This window comes from Ostrinia nubilalis, chromosome 12 (genome assembly GCF_963855985.1).
Source record: "Ostrinia nubilalis chromosome 12, ilOstNubi1.1, whole genome shotgun sequence".
Taxonomy (NCBI): Eukaryota; Metazoa; Arthropoda; class Insecta; order Lepidoptera; family Crambidae; genus Ostrinia; species Ostrinia nubilalis.
In genome coordinates this window covers 1,442,841-1,461,733 of record NC_087099.1, presented here as the reverse complement: position 1 = coordinate 1,461,733, position 18,893 = coordinate 1,442,841, and the positions used below count along the sequence as shown (strand labels likewise).

The 18,893-nt window shown below is 42.0% G+C and overlaps 1 protein-coding gene across 1 annotated transcript; it reads right to left on the bottom strand.

Annotated features, from left to right (window-relative positions):
• Window positions 1-633: 633 nt before the first annotated feature.
• On the bottom strand, window positions 634-18,785 carry LOC135076764 (uncharacterized). The gene is made up of 11 exons (XM_063971186.1): window positions 17,859-18,785; window positions 17,599-17,732; window positions 17,184-17,313; window positions 15,993-16,158; window positions 6,253-6,433; window positions 5,528-5,645; window positions 3,477-3,597; window positions 3,169-3,288; window positions 2,743-3,031; window positions 2,404-2,521; window positions 634-2,124 (listed from the first exon to the last, which is right to left on the bottom strand). Exons 1-11 carry the CDS (start codon window positions 18,630-18,632, stop codon window positions 1,870-1,872), a joined length of 2,406 nt encoding a protein of 801 aa, XP_063827256.1. The 5' UTR covers window positions 18,633-18,785; the 3' UTR covers window positions 634-1,869.
• Between the last annotated feature and the right edge of the window lie 108 nt (window positions 18,786-18,893).

The window sequence follows — 18,893 nt, the reverse complement described above, 5'->3', positions numbered from 1 at the left end:
GTGTAAAAGCCTTCACAGGAAGGCGGAAGATGGGTTTTTTCCGCATCCTAGTGATCACATACATGCTCGTATACATAACCCTCTACTTCGGCTTGGTGGGAGCGCTGGTTTACGTCCGAAGCATTTTTGTGCGGGATAATAAGTACGTAAAACTTTTTAAAAGCTCAGTCGTCAAACGGAATTTTCTAACGCTCCCGCTCGCTCTTCCCTTATCGCTGTATTTATTAAGCTACCCTAGTTTCATTGATAGGGTTTGGTGGCACATATGGCACATATCACAGATGAAGTTGTTCGTATTTCTAAGATACTACAGGATCACCCATTCCCATTATAAAACCTAATCACATGTTAAAAGTAAGTAATAAAAATAATTATTTTTTCAGCCTTTCAGAACTGTATACACAAGAGTGATTAAAAGACAAGAAATATCATCCACAATTATTTAATTACAAAATTAATCTTACAAAACTTGTAAAGGCACTAATATGGACGGCATTCATCAGTCAACTTCAAGTTTGTGCTAGTCTATACAGTCAAACTACGAAACATGAGATTCACAAGACATAAATGATAAACTTAAAACTAACAAAATGATCCATTAGATCTAAAGCTGCCAGAACTGTCTATACTTCTATTTATATTGTTTAATTGAATTATAAACATAAAAAAAAAACGAAATACATAAAATGTTACATTTGATACGTTTTTCAATACAAATCATTCCTATACATAAATAAAAAATAAACCCTACACAACGGTATGTCTTCTTAATAATAAAACTAAATGCAAACGCATAGAATACACAATACAAATAAGAAAATATCAGGCTCACTGTATAAACAATATTCAAAAAGTCTTAAGTCTTATAATAAATCATTAGCTTTTAAAGATATGTCCAGCATAATAACTAGAAAAATGCAATGTAAAATAATAATATCATATAAAATAAGAGATATAGTAATAAATAGGTACACAACAGAGTAAAAAGTTATAAAAAAATGTAACATAAAAAATGGACAGTAAAATGTAAAGGTACAAAACAATAAGTTTTTTAAATAAAGACGTAACAACTATGTGTTTTGAAATGTAATTGGAATGATATAATATTATAAAAGTAAAATGTTAATTTTTATTTGGGTCACATAAAAATATTTTTTTATAAAACTTAAATCTTTGACTGAGAGGTAAATAAGATCTAACACTATGTATGAATACACTCACATTATTCTATACATAAAATTGATTAAAGAGATTCTGTTGAGATTAAGTAAAATAAGTTTTTAAAGAAAAGTTAAAATGATTCAATGATATCCTGTAAAATATTGCACACGTCCCACATTTGGGACAGTTAAATTAAACAATAGCTGTATACAGCCTAAGGCAACCTTATGTTCACTGGAGTTTTATTATAATAATATTATCCTGAACTGTGATATTGCATTTTTGTGATAAAATTTATCAATTTTGTACTACCTTAGCTTAATTTTCACTTTTTCTCTATAAAAAATATCTTTGATCAATGATAACATTGTTTTTAGCATTCCGACGGGTCACCGCTGTTCGGAATAATAAACTTACTATAGACTGCGCCAATAGAAATCGACAATCTTTCAAACAAATGATACCGAATAACATTTACACGAAACTGTCTGTCTTTAGTGATTTATGTATACATAGTTTATTGCCAAGTGAGGTAAATCTCTTAAGATTCTTACTCATCGTGAATTTAAGGTCCTAATACACAGACCATTGTCTCCTTAATTTCACTATCGCTAACATACTATTAGCGTGATAGGCTTGACTGTAGCCTCTTATAGATGCTAGTTTTATAAAATTGCCGGATTCTATTGGCGCAGACTACACAGTACCTTACCTAACCCTCATCAGCACTAACAAAACGCCGACGATCACTATAAAGCTGCTCTGCATGGCCGCGGCGCCAGCTAGACGACACTTGAACATGTCTATGCGCGTCTCCTTGTCGGCGATTATGTTCTGGAACTCGGCCTCCACGATCTGACCGTCGTAGTACGTGATCGGATCCTCGAAGGGGTACTCGTAGCCTTGCAGGCACTCGCACTTGTAGCCGCCCGCTTCGAACCCGCGGCCCAGGATTGGGACGCACTAGGGAGAAAGTAAAAGTTAGTAAAATATGTAGACTTAAATCAAAAAGGCAAAATTTTATAAGTACCAAATCTGGGTCAGATGTTTAAAGATAATTAACAAGATACATGGATGGTTTAAGTTCGAGGTGATTTGTGCCGCACTTTATTACATCAATGAAATGTGGATTAGTAGTCAGAACAAACGACAACACAGCAAAATAAACACATAACTTATTTTAGTGGTTATAGATTTTACTTTGCAAAAAATATTATGGTATTTTTATATCTGTGTACTCACATAAGAGGATCTCCGGTCGCATTTGTCGGTGCTCTTGAAAGCGTTTGGCACGTAGTACTTGTCAGGGCATTGGTTTATATCCAGCGACATCAGAGACATCGTGACGGCCACCACGCCTCTGAAAATTGCACAAAAACATAATGTTTAACTCAATAAGCCAGTGTGTCATATGTGGCACACAAATAGTAACACTGTGGCAAGAAAAAGTACCATTTTATGCAAGAATTTTTGCTAAAATAAGTATTGTCTATAATTTATATAATAAAGCATTTTGTATTTATAATCTATCAAATACATTTTTGTTATATTGAAAGATGGTGGATTAAAATTGTAACTTACTTGAACTCCAGTTTGACTTTAACGCTGTCCCAGCCGAAGAAAGGAGCAGCATACGTAATCACCCACTGCTTCAAGTGTCCATCGCAGTCAAAGTAGGGCCTGGTCCAGTGGCCATGCTTTAGGTTAGCCGCCCTGTAGTAAGTCGGGAATCTCTCGTACTTCTTCAAGTATTTCCCAAATTCGTCATCGCGGATCTTCATCTTGAGGAAGAACTGTTCCAAGCTGTCGAAGTTGGTCGACCAACGCTGCTTCAAGAATTGGAACCATGGTTTGTTGGTGTAGAGTTCCTCTGAAATCAAATAATATAATTTTTTTTTTAAAATCACACGTCAATTACTAGCTATAGACGTCGCAGAGCTTGTAACATAGCGACTAGTCAATGAATTTGGTTTTCTATTGAATGTTTTCCAAATAATGAAGATTTACCTGTCTTATTCAATCTCGCCAAGTCCTCCAGTTTGAACTTTCTTGTGTTCAATTCAGTTTTGTAAGCAAATGGTGCGAAGAACGTGCGATTTGTGAACTTGTTTCTATCCCAGTAAGTACCTGTAACATAAAATTATCGATCGAAAAAAGTACACCAACGACATTAATTTCACATACGAAAACATACTGAAAGATCAATAAATAGTACTTGGTTAAATACATATCAGTATACTATAAACTTTGTATTTATTTTGAACTAAATAAATTATTTTTGTTTCTTTCTAAATAAGGAAATAGAAGAATGTTACCTGCAGACCACACTTTGGAGTCTCCGAGCACGATAGCCAGTGTCTCACCAATCATTTGGTCTTCGGTCAGAGCTTTATCAGCTACGCGGGTGCCACTGAACACTTCTTGAGGGTCAGATACCTAGAAAAAGTCATATAATACAGGGTGTTGATTTCAATCCTCGCCATATTTATTTTGATGATTTATTATGCACTTACAAACGCATTATCCACCAAAAAAAAATTCAAACGAAAGTGGATTTTTTAGCGATTTCCGTGCGACATCAACTGTACTGTGGCTCGCAATACTGCAATACGGTTACACTGCGGCATGATGCAGCGTGAGACGTCCACTCACAAGGTGGACCGCCGACCTCATAATGGTAGCGGAAAGGCGCTGGATACAGGCCGCTACCCACCGGGCGATGTGGAAATCATTGGTGGAGGCCTATGTTCAGCATTGGTCCTTTGGACTGTGGCTGAAATTATGAAACTTGGTATTGATAGATGTGAATACTACGCTTACGGGTCCATATTGGCTCACCTAAAGTTATTTACCCGAAATTGTTCTTCCTAACGATTTTAAATCCGAATGATCACTCTTCCTAAAATTTTTCATCCTAAAGTTTTCATTCATACTATTTTTAGTGCTACCGGCGATGTTCATAACACTCATATTTCCGAAAATTGTAATTAATAATATCATTTATGTAAATATATTTAAACTCCTACTGTTTTTTATTATAACACTTTTATCCCTAAACATTACCATAATATTTTCACTCATACCATAGAATAATAATAAATACTACGTACAGAAGTACGGTCTTCGCGAATGAAACGTAAGGCCACAGTTCTAACCTAACCTAAACCAATAATAATGAATAGACCGATTCGTTTCTGGAACTTGACTGAATGACTGGAGCGGGACTCTGGCTTCGCTCGCTCGGCTCGTGCGTTGTGGTCACAGTTCTAACCTAACCTAAACCAATAATTATCAATAGGACCGATTCGTTTCTGGAACTTGACTGAATAACTGGAGCGGGACTCTGGCTTCGCTCGCTCGGCTCGTGCGTTGTGGTCACAGTTCTAACCTAACCTAAACCAATAATTATGAATAGGACCGATTCGTTTTTGGAACTTGACTGAATGACTGGAGCGGGACTCTGGCTTGGCTCGCTCGGCTGGTGCGTTGTGGTCACAGTTCTAACCTAACCTAAACCAATAATTATGAGTAGGACCGATTCGTTTCTGGAACTTGACTGAATGACTGGAGCGGGACTCTGGCTTGGCTCGCTCGGCTGGTGCGTTGTGGTCACAGTTCTAACCTAACCTAAACCAATAATTATGAATAGGACCGATTCGTTTCTGGAACTTGACTGAATGACTGGAGCGGGACTCTGGCTTCGCTCGCTCGGCTCGTGCGTTGTGGTCACAGTTCTAACCTAACCTAAACCAATAATTATGAATAGGACCGATTCGTTTCTGGAACTTGACTGAATGGCTGGAGCGGGACTCTGGCTTCGCTCGCTCGGCTCGTGCGTTGTGGTCACAGTTCTAACCTAACCTAAACCAATAATTATGAATAGGACTGATTCGTTTCTGGAACTTGACTGAATGACTGGAGCGGGACTCTGGCTTCGCTCGCTCGGCTGGTGCGTTGTGGTCACAGTTCTAACCTAACCTAAACCAATAATTATGAATAGGACCGATTCGTTTCTCGAACTTGACTGAATGACTGGAGCGGGACTCAAGTATACGTGCTAATGCCAACAAACTTGAACTTTAATATATCGTCAAAGAAAGACATCTAAACAAAATTAAAAGATATGACTTTGAATAATAGTGTAAAATATGGTTATGTTTAGAAAATCTAGGAGAACAAATAAAAGTATAATAGATGTTTATTGCTAATGACATTATGAAGTTGAATGATTCGGAATTATGAACATTAGAGATAGAGTAGTTAGGAATTGTGATTGTTAGGATGAAAAATTTTAGGAAGAACATTTTCGGACTTCCAATTTTCGGAGTTGAAAATTTAGGTGAACTTTGGCGCACCCTACGCTTACCTGTAAGAAAGCGCTGATAAAGTTGGCCAGTCGCACGGCCATCTTGGCTTGGTTTTCAAATTGCTCTTCAGCGCCGAATGCTATATCGCCATTCAGGGTCAAATCTGTTGGGTTGTACCTTGAATAAAAACAGAGAAATAAAAGTATTAATAAGTGTGAGAAAATCCTTCGGCCTGATCGTGAGATCGTCACTTACCATCAGGTGAGATATAGGCCAAGAGCTTCCTCGTTGTGCATAAAAAAATAAAAAAAAATGACATCTCGCTTGCAAGTCCGTATACATGCAGAGGTTGACATAGATACTTATTTTCAGTCCCGTGCCGCTAAAACCTGTTTGGCAGTCCCGTGCCGCTAAAACCTGTCAGTGCATCACTATCAGCGATTGCCTGTAGCATCACTTCGCTTTGTGATTAGAGAACCTTTTTTTTTCAGGGAAAAAATGCATTGAATTGCATACCTACCCTGCGGGGACAGGGTAGGTTATGTGGGGCTCACCAAGTCAGAAGGACAAAGGCATACCCACTAAAAAGACCCCGGTGCTCCGTCATTCGCCTTAAGTGGGAAGGAACTGTGGGATTCCGGACAAAGCCTTCACTACCACAGTCCCTCCCGGCGATTGCCCGCCTACACGGCGGGCCCTACAGGCCCCCCAGGACGGGGGGCGATGTGATTAGAGAACCTTGGGCCAACTTGCAATGGCGTTGTACCCTGGGTACAATACTCACTTGGAGCAGTTCCCCGGCTGCACGCCGCGGATGAAGTTGAGCACTTCGTACACGTTGACGCGCTCGGCGTGCAAAGCGCGCGCGCCGGCCGTCGCGTTCACGTACTCGTAGTACTGGTCCCTGTACAGCGCGCGAATGAACGGGTGCGCGCGCTCCCACTGCACTGGCAGGCGTTGCACCCCTGGAGAAAATGGTTAACTAAATTATATGTATAACTCAAAGGTGACTGACTGTCTGATGATCTATCAACGCACAGCCCAAACCACTGGACGGATCGAGCTGAAATTTGGCATGCAGGTAGATGTTATGAGAAATAGAAAGAAAGGATTTTACGAAACTCCGCCCCTAAGGGGGTAAAACGGGATCCAAGCGTACTGTTAGGTCCCTGATCTGTTAAGGGAATTCCTGACGTTAAACAGCGTCAGCGGTTTCCCCTTCCAAGAGCTCGCCCGCTTCACGGGCTCGCGATTCCTGACTCGCCAGTCCGCCCCGAACCTTCTCAGTGTACGGCTGCCCAAGGGTCCCACGATTAATTTGTATCTAAAGTCAATAATAACCTTGTGTGTTTTAAAAGTGTTTTTTTAAAACCCTCTCACGGTGGGACCCCGTAACATTTGGTGGCAGCGGTGGGATCCGAACATCCCCCAGTGCTTTCTATCCGGGTCACGCGTTACATTTATATTGCGGACTGACTACCATCTCCGTGCCGTGCACAACCATCGTAACCGTGCCCTGTGAACCCATCTGTGTGTGTATTGAATTTCTCCATCTTCGTCGCCTCATCCCTGCCCTGCGCGAGTACATCTCATCAGAGCGCGTCGGGCCATTGTTGCCTACATACTCGTTCCCGCCAAAACATCGCAAACCGCAGCAGCGGTTCTTCCCCGCCGAGTCGCCTCAGCCCGCACAGTGAGCCATTCATCGCAACTTATCGCGCCGAGCTACGCAGCCCCACACAACGGGCCATTCATCGCAGCGCAGCGCGAGCACCAGAACAACACTCCATTGTCGCTGCAGAATGCCGAACGTCATCGGGTACATCGCGCTGCTAACAACATTGTAGTGAGTCCTTGGTCATTGTTCACTGTGTTTGCTATATCTAGATCCTTTGTGTGTAATTGTAACAAAGGGCTAAAACAAACCCTTCTTTGTATCCATTGTTAAAATCATAATGCCAAAACCTCCCAAGAGTGAGGAAATCCCTGCGTTATCGATTGACGTCCCGGAGTTCCAACCTGCTGAGTGCCGATCGGCCCCTGGTTCACCAACTTCCGTCCGAAAGACCCGTTCACAAACCCAGGTCCCCAAAATGTCCAGCGAAATGGACCTTGGAATCTTACTTAAGTTCATTAAGCCATACGACGGAAACCGGGAGACACTAAACTCGTTTCTAGTTAATTGTAACAATGCATACGACTTGGCCACGGAGTCCCAAAAGGACATCCTCTTCAAGTACATATTGTGCCAGCTTCAGGGCAAGGCCGAAACGGCCTGCTCCATCAAAGAATTTGAATCTTGGGACCAATTAAAATCTTTTCTTAAAACACAGTTCTCTGAACGAAAACATTATGCTCATTTATTAATGGACCTGCAAGAGTGCCGCCAGGCCCAAACTGAAAACGTTTCTCAATTCGCCCTTAGGGTGGAGACCTGCCTGTCACAACTGTTGACAGAAATCTCTCTCTCCCATTCAAAACAAAAGGAGCTCGCTGGTCGCACGGCGGCCATGTCCGACCTAGCTCTGCATCACTTCGTGATGGGTCTCCTCCCTAGAATATCAAACATTATTAGGTGTCAGGCCCCGAAGTCGCTTAACGAAGCCATCAATATGGCCATCTCGGAGGAACGTATTCAACAATCCATATATAAGAGGACTATTCCTCAACAGGAATCCAAACCCAACATCAGGCGACCCAATAACGGGAACAGACCAAATAACACACAGTCTAACCAAAACCCAAATCAAAATCAAAGTTCCAACTCCCAAGGCTTGTTCTGTCGGTATTGTAGAAACCCGGGACATGATATCAAAGATTGCCGAAAGAGGCAATATGCTAATTCTAAAAATCGCGAACAGCCCTCCTCGTCCGGGCCTCCCGCGGGATCCAGCACGAGCCAGCAGGCTCCCCGACGTGCCTTCCACGTCCAGGAAACACTGGACGAGGAAAACGAGGCCGATTACGAACAAGACGAGGCTTTAAACGAATAGTGGGCTCACGACGGTGTCTCGCGAAGCCCAGCCTCACAAAAAAACCCAAATCCGACACCAGCCAAATACGTAAGGACCCTACGGGTGACCGGCCCCAAGCGAGTGCCTTACCTTCCAATTCCATTCCGGGTAACCGGATCGGCGCAGTAACGCCACCTCTCAATTCCATTCCGGGCAACCGGATCGGCGCAATAACGCCACCTCTCAATTCCATTCCGGGCAACCGGATCGGCGCAATAACGCCACCTCTCAATTCCATTCCGGGTAACCGGATCGGCGCAGTAACGCCACCTCTCAAATTCATTCCGGGTAACCGGATCGGCGCAGTAGCACCACCTTCCAATTCTATCCCGGGCAACCGGGCGTGTACAGAGGTATCCCCGTCTAATTCCAATCTCGAAGTCTTCGAAATAAATCTCGACACAACGCAGAAGTTGTTACCCCATATTCTAATCGAATCACAAATAGCGGACATCCCCATTACACTCCTGGTAGACTCAGGATCCGCCATCTCCTTATTAAAGGAGTCCTGCATCCGGAAAAACCCGAAACTCACTAGGGAACCGGTCAACTTAAAGGGAATCGACCCCGGCGACTCGACAACCCCAACGTTAGGTCATTTCCCGTTGAAACTCAGGTTAAATGACAAAAAGGTCGTTCACCACAAATTTCACGTTATTAAGAATATAAAGTTACCCTACGATGGGATCCTCGGTACTGACTTTTTCACCAAATTTGGCTGTAGTATAGACTACACCAAGGACACCATAAAAATAACAGGTGTCAATTTAAAACTCCATTTCCACGAGCCAGTCTACTTGATCCCTCCCCGCTCCGAATCGGTGATTGAATGCACCATCCAGAACACCAATCTTAAGGAAGGGATCATCATAGACCAGCACATTTCTGAATCCCTTCTCGTGGCCAACTGCATCGTAAAGGTAAAGGAAAACAAACGTATCAACATCACAGTAGCCAACACGTCTGAGTCCCCAATCAAAGTAAAATCCAACCTGAATTTCCACTTGCTACCCCTGTATCCCGATGCCATCCAGGCACCCACCAGTACTTCACGAAACGCTTCTAAACGTACAAAGGAGGTATTAGCCTCCCTCAGACTCGGTCACTTAAACAAAGAAGAGACCGAGGCCATAACGGAACTCTGCTCTCAATACTCGGATATTTTTCACCTCCCAGAGGACCAATTAACCTTTACCACTGCACTGGACCATAAGATCAAAACTACAACTGATGACCCAGTCCACACCAAATCATACAGGTTTCCAGAATGCCATAAACGAGAAGTGGAATCACAAATTGACCAAATGCTCAAACAAAATATCATCGAACCTTCCTCATCCCCATGGAGCTCTCCTATATGGATTGTTCCCAAGAAGCTGGACTCACAGGGGAAGAGGAAATGGAGGGTCGTCATTGATTATAGAAAACTGAACAATATAACGATAGGTGAAACCTACCCCATACCTCAGATCCACGAGATCCTCGACCAATTGGGGAAAAGCAAGTATTTCAGTACCCTGGATCTCACCTCTGGGTTTCATCAACTCCTTATAGATCCACAAGATGCACCCAAAACCGCTTTTTCTGTCCCACAGGGGCATTTCCAATTTAACAGGATGCCGTTTGGCCTCAAGAACGCTCCTTCCACGTTCCAGAAGCTCATGAACAACTGCCTCTCTGGCCTGCAGGGGCATAGGTGCTTCGTTTACCTTGACGATGTTGTCATCTACAGCTTTGACCTGGAAACCCACTGCGAGAACCTGAAAAGCGTGTTCGACCGGCTGCGAGCCTTCAACCTCAAACTCCAACCCGACAAATGTGAGTTCCTTCGCAAAGAAGTCGTCTATCTAGGCCACATCATCAACCAAAATGGAGTCCAGCCTAATCCCGACAAGGTCCGTGCAGTCACCGATTTCCCAACTCCTGGGTCCCCAAAAGACATCAAGTCCTTCTTAGGGCTTGTCTCATATTATCGTCGATTTATTGAGAACTTTTCTAAACTCGCAAAACCTCTGACATCATTACTAAAAAAGGATGTCCCATTCAAATGGCAGAACGAACAACAGCTGGCTTTTGACACACTAAAGGAGAAACTCGTTACTGCCCCAATTCTGGCCTATCCAGATTTCACGCAACCTTTCTTACTGACCTGCGATGCCTCCAACCACGCAATCTCTGCCATCCTGTCGCAAGGTCCAATTGGACAGGATCGCCCAATCGCTTATGCGTCCCGCACCTTAAACAAGGCAGAGTCCAACTATAGCGTCACGGAAAAGGAATGTCTCGCTATAGTCTTTGGCACCAAAATATATCGACCTTACCTTTACGGAAACCGATTCAAAATTCTTTCCGATCACAAGCCATTGCAGTGGCTCTTCAACAGCAAGGATCCCGGCTCCAGACTTATCCGCTGGCGCCTGAAATTGGAAGAATTTGATTACGAAATCCACTATAAGAAAGGCAAAACAAACACCAACGCAGATGCGTTGTCACGGTTCCCCGTTCACCCTGTCCTACCGACCGAGGAACCTACACCTGAAGGGGAACCAACGCAATCTCCTCCCGCAGAACGAAACCTCCCAGTAGATACCTCTCCAGCCTTTAGTCCAATAACTCTGGAAGACCTCGATGTCCAGCTGCCATTCAGCCCAATTGATATCGATAGCAATGACCTTCCCTCTATCGGGCTACTCGAAGACAACGACCTACCTTCGATCAGCAATAGCCCAGGGAGTGAACCGATCCAACTGGAAAACGACCCGGTACCTAGGTCCTCCCCAGGTGCCCCTGTACCAGCACCTGCTCGACCCACACCTGATCCAAGTCTCCTGTCCGGGGATTATTCTCACCTACTCAAAATCATGACAAACAAGGACAACATCCTTAACACCCAAGTTGTCGAACACAACGAAGCGCTTACCAAAAGTACATCCAGAATCATCCTGATTCCCACATCTATCGATTTGGACGAATCAAATCCCTACCTGCAAGAGATTTTGGGTGATATCCCAACCGAATCCCTAAACTTCGAGAGAGAACTCTACTCTTACTACAAGTACGAGTCAAATAATAAGATCTATTACCTTCTTTTTACTAGGGTTAATCACTTCGACGTCGCATCGTATCCAGAAATCCTCAGAACAATCAAGAAGGCCCGTGATTCTATCATGGAGGCCACTGATGTGCATGACATAGCCATCTCAGACTTCAGAAACGCTTTCGAAGTCCATTCCTTCATTAAAATCTACAATATCATCTTGTACCTTTTCCACAATACGAACCTTGTAGTAAATATTTATCACAATAACATCCAGTACCCAACACCAAGCGAGATTAAGAAAATCCTATTTGAAAATCATGACATTCCCATAGCAGGTCACTTGGGATCCGCCCGCATGCTTAGTAGAATCAAGGAACAATACTATTGGAAGGGTATGCGCTCAGACATAGAGAATTATGTTAAACAATGCAAACAGTGCCAGGAGAACAAGGCCCTCAGGAAAGTAAACCGCGCTCCCATGCAGATTACCAGCACATCCACGGCGCCTTGCCAACGTATATCACTAGATATCGTTGGACCTTTACCTGAATCCGGCCCAGCCAAGCTGAGGTTCATTCTCACCATCCAGGATGACCTCACAAAGTTCTCCTCTGCTTACCCAATCCGCAGCACTACTGCTGAGGAAACCAGTGAGTGCCTCCTGCATTATATCTCTATTTTCGGCATCCCCAAAATCATCCTCACCGACCAGGGAACAAACTTCATGTCAGAACTCTTCAAGAGAACCTGCGAGTTCCTTAAGATCAAACAACTCTGGTCCTCGCCGTATCATCCGCAAACCCAGGGTGCACTTGAAAGGAGCCACTCTACTTTGAAGGAGTACCTAAAATCATATGTAAACGAGGATCAAAATAATTGGCCTCGCTATGTATACACGGCAATGCTCGCTTATAATACAGCTACACATGCGACAACACATTACACTCCTTACGAGTTGATGTTCGGCTCAAAGCCATTCATACCTAACTCAATCTTCGACGACAATTCTCAAACAACATATCCCGAATATGTTCGTATGCTACAAAACCGGCTTAAATACTCACGTGAAAAAGCCCTAGAACATATCCAAAAATCTAAAACCACATCTAAAGCCTATTACGACTCGCACAGTCGCCCAGTCCAATATAAGGTAGGCGATTACGTATACCTGAAAAATCACCTCCGACTCCGTAAGGCTCTATCGCCACTATGGAAGGGCCCCTACAAAGTCGTAAAAATTCACGGAAATAATACACTCTCTTTATTAATAAATCGCCGGCATATAAGGCACCACTATGATCAGGTCAAACCGGCAGAAGTCCAGGGGAACCTGTAATCATAAAATAAGGATTAGTTAAGATAAAATATAATAGGCTAGATATAGACAATATTATATTATACATGAAGAAGTATAATACACATATTAAATATAATAAATTAGTATAAGAAACATCGATAAAACACACATGCAGTAGATTCGTATAACTAAATATATATATATATAACAATAATATATATTAATATAATAAATTAAATATATAATTTAACATAAAATTTAAAGAAATAATTACATGCAAGTAGCATAAATATAACTAGCAAATAATTAATTAACTTACCTCGCTTTCAGCGCCTCTCTGGAAGTCCATGCCAAACGGGAATATATACAGCCGATCAGAACAAGCCCAGGACTTTATTTCGACTACCTAGGGGAACTTAGAATTAAGAACGGCCAATTAAATGTTTTAATACCAATAGATATATCACACGTGAGTCCTCACATAGCAAATATAAAATCAGTAATAGAATCCGCCGAAAGATTGTGTAATCAAATGGGCACATTAGAACCGTCAGAATGCAACAGCGTGCTGGAACCTCTGGCAATACTGTACCATAACATGGTGCAGGATTTCACGTCAATCTCCCACCTTCTGGAGAACAGAAGTAGAAGGAGTGCATGGATAGGGGGAGGCGGAACAATCCTCAAACACATCTTCGGAACTTTGGACGAAGATGACGGCATTAGATACAATGAGGCAATAAAAACTGTACAAGGCGACCAAAAGAAGCTAGCTGCATTAATGAAAGAAAATATCCTTGTCACCACTTCAGTCATAACGGCATTTAACAAAACTTTGGACAGGATCAAAATTAATGAAGCTAACTTAATCACAGCTATCGACAAGCTCTCCCTCGGTCTACAGAACATATCCATTAAAACCGACGAATTACTAATCCGAAATTATGCAGACCAGATTCTAATAAAATTAGAAACAGCTATTTTACTTCTATCATTCCAGATAGAAGACATAGTTGCAGCTATCCTTTTCAGTAGCCAGAATTTATTACATCCATCCATTCTAAACCCCCGTAAGTTATATCAAGAGCTTGCCGAAAGTTATCGCCACTTGCCCGATGATTCCAAATTACCGATTGCATTAGATTTAAGCTCGATCCATTTCATTCTAAATATTTCTAAGATAGCTAGCTATTATATAGATAATAAGATTATTTTTGTACTACAAATCCCTTTAGTCTCAACTAAGGAATTTATGTTATTTCACGCTATAGCCCTACCTACACCTCACAATTCTGTTAAACTCGATTCGTTTAGCCTGATCATACCAAGTTCAAAGTTTATAGCAATGACCAAGGACAAAATGCACTATTGTAACTTAGAAAACCTCAATCAATGTGTAAACCCCACGGTAACCGACTACGTTTGTGACGTCACCAACGTGTACGCGTCGGACGCTAAACCGTCATGTGAAAGTGAACTCATGACCAAGGTCATCAGTGAAATCCCAGTGCAGTGTGCAACAAAGTTCATATACGGAAAACTAGACATATGGAAAGCTATCAGTAATAATAAGTGGATATTTGTACAAACATTACCCAATAAGATATCTATAGATTGTATTAAGACAAAACTGTTTGAGACCAGTATCTCCGGGACTGGTATCATCTCAATACCAAGTGGTTGCACAGGCTATTGCCGTAGCACGACTCTTTTACCCGGAAATATTGCAATCAACATCACATCACCTGTTAACATACCAGATTTTAACCTCATTAATGATACCTGCTGTAACTTAATTAGATTCAATCAATCCATAAGTAAAGTATCCCCTATTGTACTACAAAATATAGATCTCGATAACCTAGACCAAGAAAAACATAAACTTTTGGAGACTACCTCAAAATTAAACAAAATAATCGAAGAACCACATATAATCCAATATGGGACACATTACTCGATTACTACAATTATTATCAGCATCATTATTATTATCTACATTATATATAAGATATACATTATATGTAAAAGACGACTACCCGGCAGCAGCCTTAAATTTCCTAAACCCCGAACCGTTGTAAATCCACCACCAGTGGCACCTTCAGTGCAAGACATTGAACTTGACAGACTTGACCAGGAAGTCATCCAGTTGCCCAGTATCAGGTCCAGGATTTAACCCAGGAAACCTCCTTTTCCAACTAGGAGTTTCCCTCTTAAAGGGGGAGGTGTTAGGTCCCTGATCTGTTAAGGGAATTCCTGACGTTAAACAGCGTCAGCGGTTTCCCCTTCCAAGAGCTCGCCCGCTTCACGGGCTCGCGATTCCTGACTCGCCAGTCCGCCCCGAACCTTCTCAGTGTACGGCTGCCCAAGGGTCCCACGATTAATTTGTATCTAAAGTCAATAATAACCTAGTGTGTTTTAAAAGTGTTTTTTTAAAACCCTCTCACGGTGGGACCCCGTAACAGTACGAAGTCGCGGGCGGCCGCTAGTGATTAAATATTTTAGTTTCGCAAACCAAGAAAAGCCAATGCTTGATACTCGTTGTGAAGGCATGGTTGCGTCCCGCATCTACTACTCCTTGCACCAGGCGCGGATCCAGCCCTCAAAAAAGGTTGTGGGCACAGCCACCAAAAATTAGCAAAATGAGAGCCAAGTGGTCGGTGGCGGCGGCGTTTTAGTGGAACAGCTGTGTTCCAAATCACGCTCGATTTTTTAAAGGCTCATCAGTCAGCCGTTTTTATCATCAGCCTATGGATCTTATCAATAGATCATAATTAAAACAAGCAGATTAGGGTTGTGGGCATTACCACAGTGCCCACAACGGTGGATCCGCGCCTGCCTTGCACAGTATGTCGTAACGAATAAACAATGGCCTAAACTTAACTAGATAACTTGAGTGTTACTCGCCTCCACACGCCTTCCCTTCCCTATAATAATTAACGCCACAAACAAAGCACCCGCTTTTTACAATAGATATCATAGCCATCTTCTAGAAATTGTCGGTCCATGTGCAGGCAAGTGGGCTTACATTACATGATAGAGTATCATTTAGATCTCGTGAGATTAGATGGAGGGAGGGACCTTACTTAATTAAGGGGGAGGTAGAGCCAAAAATCGACAAAATCACCTTACCTAATTAATGGACACCCCATAAACTACCATAAAGAGCTACTCACATCCTATTTCCAGGCAGTCGAAGTTGTTGTAATACTGGTCGGATGTAGCTCGCTCCACCAGCTCGCCTAGATAAGGCCGGCGCACAATGCTCGGTAGGCGGTAACCGGGCCGGCAGCGGCACTGGTAGCCGCCGCGGCGGAAGCCCCAGCCGTGCAGCGGTTCGCACTGGAAAACGTATAATGTTATACATAGATCGTTTCATCCACGAAGACGCGCCCCACCAATTTTTGGTAGAGGAAAGCGCGGGGTGCGGGGAGTTTAATCCGAGCGTCATTATCGTAGTGTGCATGTGCACTCATGGATAATTTAGCGTGTACCGATAACATTTAAACATTCGCGGAAGAATGGTGGGGCGCGTCTTCGTGGACGAAAAGATCTATACCTACTTCTATAGTGATCCTTTTTACGTTCGTTTCAGCCAAATGACGTCCACTGCTGGACAAAGACCTCCTCCAAGGATTTCCATAACAACCCGTTCTGCGCTGCCCGCATTCAGGTACTTCCCGCGACCTTCACGAAATCATCTGTCCACCTAATGGGGGTTTAATGGGGCCCACGCTATGTCTTCCGACCTGTGGTTACCATTAGATATCTTTTCTGCCGCAGTGGCCAATTACAGCTCTGTGAGCTATGTGCCCAGTAAGAGTTTTTTATAGGTTTTTTATAGGGTAAAATGAGATACAGTAACATCTCATCATCATCCACTCACATTTTTAGTATACTTATTTCCAGTTGTTAGTGGCCTGCATCCAGCACCTTCCTGGTACCTTTCTGGTTGCTTGCTTTGAAACTCTACTGATTCCTTTTGGTTCAAACTCAAAATACAGCATGAGTGGTTCAATTTCAATATTCAGACCTATCACAAGTCTAAATTTCTGTTTAGTCTATGTTGAGTTTAATTGGACCTTGATTGTTGTTTTTATGAACCTAAGATAGCCTAAGATTAGTATGTACAAAAATATAATAATACATTATACATTTTTCATTGCAATTTAAATCTTATTACAGCGGATTAAATTATGTAATGCATACATACAATGTCTAGAGTGTTTACATGACCTTTGAGGAGATTATCAGCTTTGGCAGAATATTATCAGAATAAAGTCTGTAGTTTACATTTCTCAATTATTGTACTAACAAACATGTTATTTTTCTTCCTAATTAAGAACTAAAAGTTAAACAATACTCACTTCTGTAGTGTCAATTTTACATCGAGCCGTAGATGCAAATCTATTCGGTCTGTCATTCCCTTGACTCGGTGGACACTGGTTTATGTCTATCCTGTCGTAATCCATTTCCATGACTACAACTGCTGTGTACCTGTTCATAAAATAATAAAAAATGCATTAGCTTTATTTTCAATTTCATGTAATCTTTCTAGAAGTTTCCATTGGACTAAATAAAAATATTTTTCTTTCTTTCTTTCTTCTTTCATTATGCATAGACTGATACTAATTCACCTAATCAATTCTGTTCTGAATTCCTATTCAGACGGGAATCTTTTTCTGCTAAATAGGTTGCAAGTAGATAAATGAGCAAGACTAATATTATTGAAGTTTGAAAAATTAAATTTCTAGTTAGAAAGATAATATAGCTGGTACTTACGTAGGGTATTCGATATGTCTGAATTGTGTGTGACGTGGGTAAATGTCAGCAACTGGAGAGAGAGCAGCCAACACCCATTTGTTTAAACGGCCACAGTCGAAATAGGGCCTGGTCCAATTTACAGGTCCTGGAGTCTAGTAAGGAAGGAAACTTTTTAACATGTAGGCAATGTAGACATACCTACTATAGAGCTATTTTGTATTGTTACGTAAAAATATTGTTACTTTTTGATGTGATAGAAAAGTGAAAAATATACTCACTTCATCACTCCCTGGAGGACCGTGGAAAGTGAAAGTCTCATTGGTGTTATTAGCATAACGTATTTCAACCTGATATGTAGTCTTTGTGTCATGTCTCTTCTCCACTTTATCCGGAAGCAATTTTTGGTACCATTCATTTGTTCGATAGAAATCAGATGTGTAATCTTTGGACAAGCTCTCTGGATCAAACGCTCCAAGATCTTCCACATGGAATGTATTGAGAGTAGATATCTTTTGTAGATGGACGGGATCATTGAAATCGTCCGCTCTGAACGCTCTAGGCGCAAATCGAGGCATAGTTTTATTGAAGAACCCTCTGTATGACGAAGTGTACGACATATTCGGAGAGAAATAAATAGAACTGGCGTTTATGTAGGGGTTAGCTGACACATCGGCCACAGAAGAAAGGAAATAGTACATCATACCGGGGTCGTACGTATCGTTAATAGCTGGACGGATGAACCGGGACTGCAGGATGTAACTCCAAAAGAACGCTCGAGTCAATGCCATGTTGTGTAGATGCAACATAGCCGTTCTATTCGGAAACACGGGGTTGATATTTATCTCTTTTACATCTGGATGATGGGATACAGAGTCTTCTGGCAGGTACAGGTCATCCAGGTGTGTGATGTAACAGTTATCTGCAGTAACTTTGTCCATTTTCCCTCGAATTTCGTCGAAAGCATCCCGTATTTGCCATTCATATTGGCCGGCCACACCCCAAAGCAATGCACACAGCGATATTAGTAACAAACCGCCGTTAATTCTCTCCATTTTTTATTGGATAAATAACTATACGATTATTTTATCATTTCTTGAAGAGATAAAGTTATTCCGTAATACTTTTCATAAAAAAATATGAAAATTACCAAAAACGGTCCGCACTTTGTTTTGAGTTTTGCTTTTTTGACAGTGAGTGAGTGAGTGAGTAGATTGAACATGGAGGTGATTGAATGATGTTGAGTGAGTGAGCTGCTTGTGGAAGTTGTACAAAAACAATTTCTATTTGCGACCTCTGACATACTTTGTCTCTTT

Bases quoted from the DNA above. Each gene is read 5' to 3' on its own strand.
- LOC135076764 (XM_063971186.1), bottom strand. From the start codon at position 18,632: ATGGAGAGAATTAACGGCGGTTTGTTACTAATATCGCTGTGTGCATTG. The intron at 3,598-5,527 runs GTAAGCGTAGGG...GACTTTTTCTAG, and splicing joins TTATCAGCGCTTTCTTACAG to GTATCTGACCCTCAAGAAGT. The intron at 3,289-3,476 runs GTAACATTCTTC...TTTATGTTACAG, and splicing joins CTCCAAAGTGTGGTCTGCAG to GTACTTACTGGGATAGAAAC.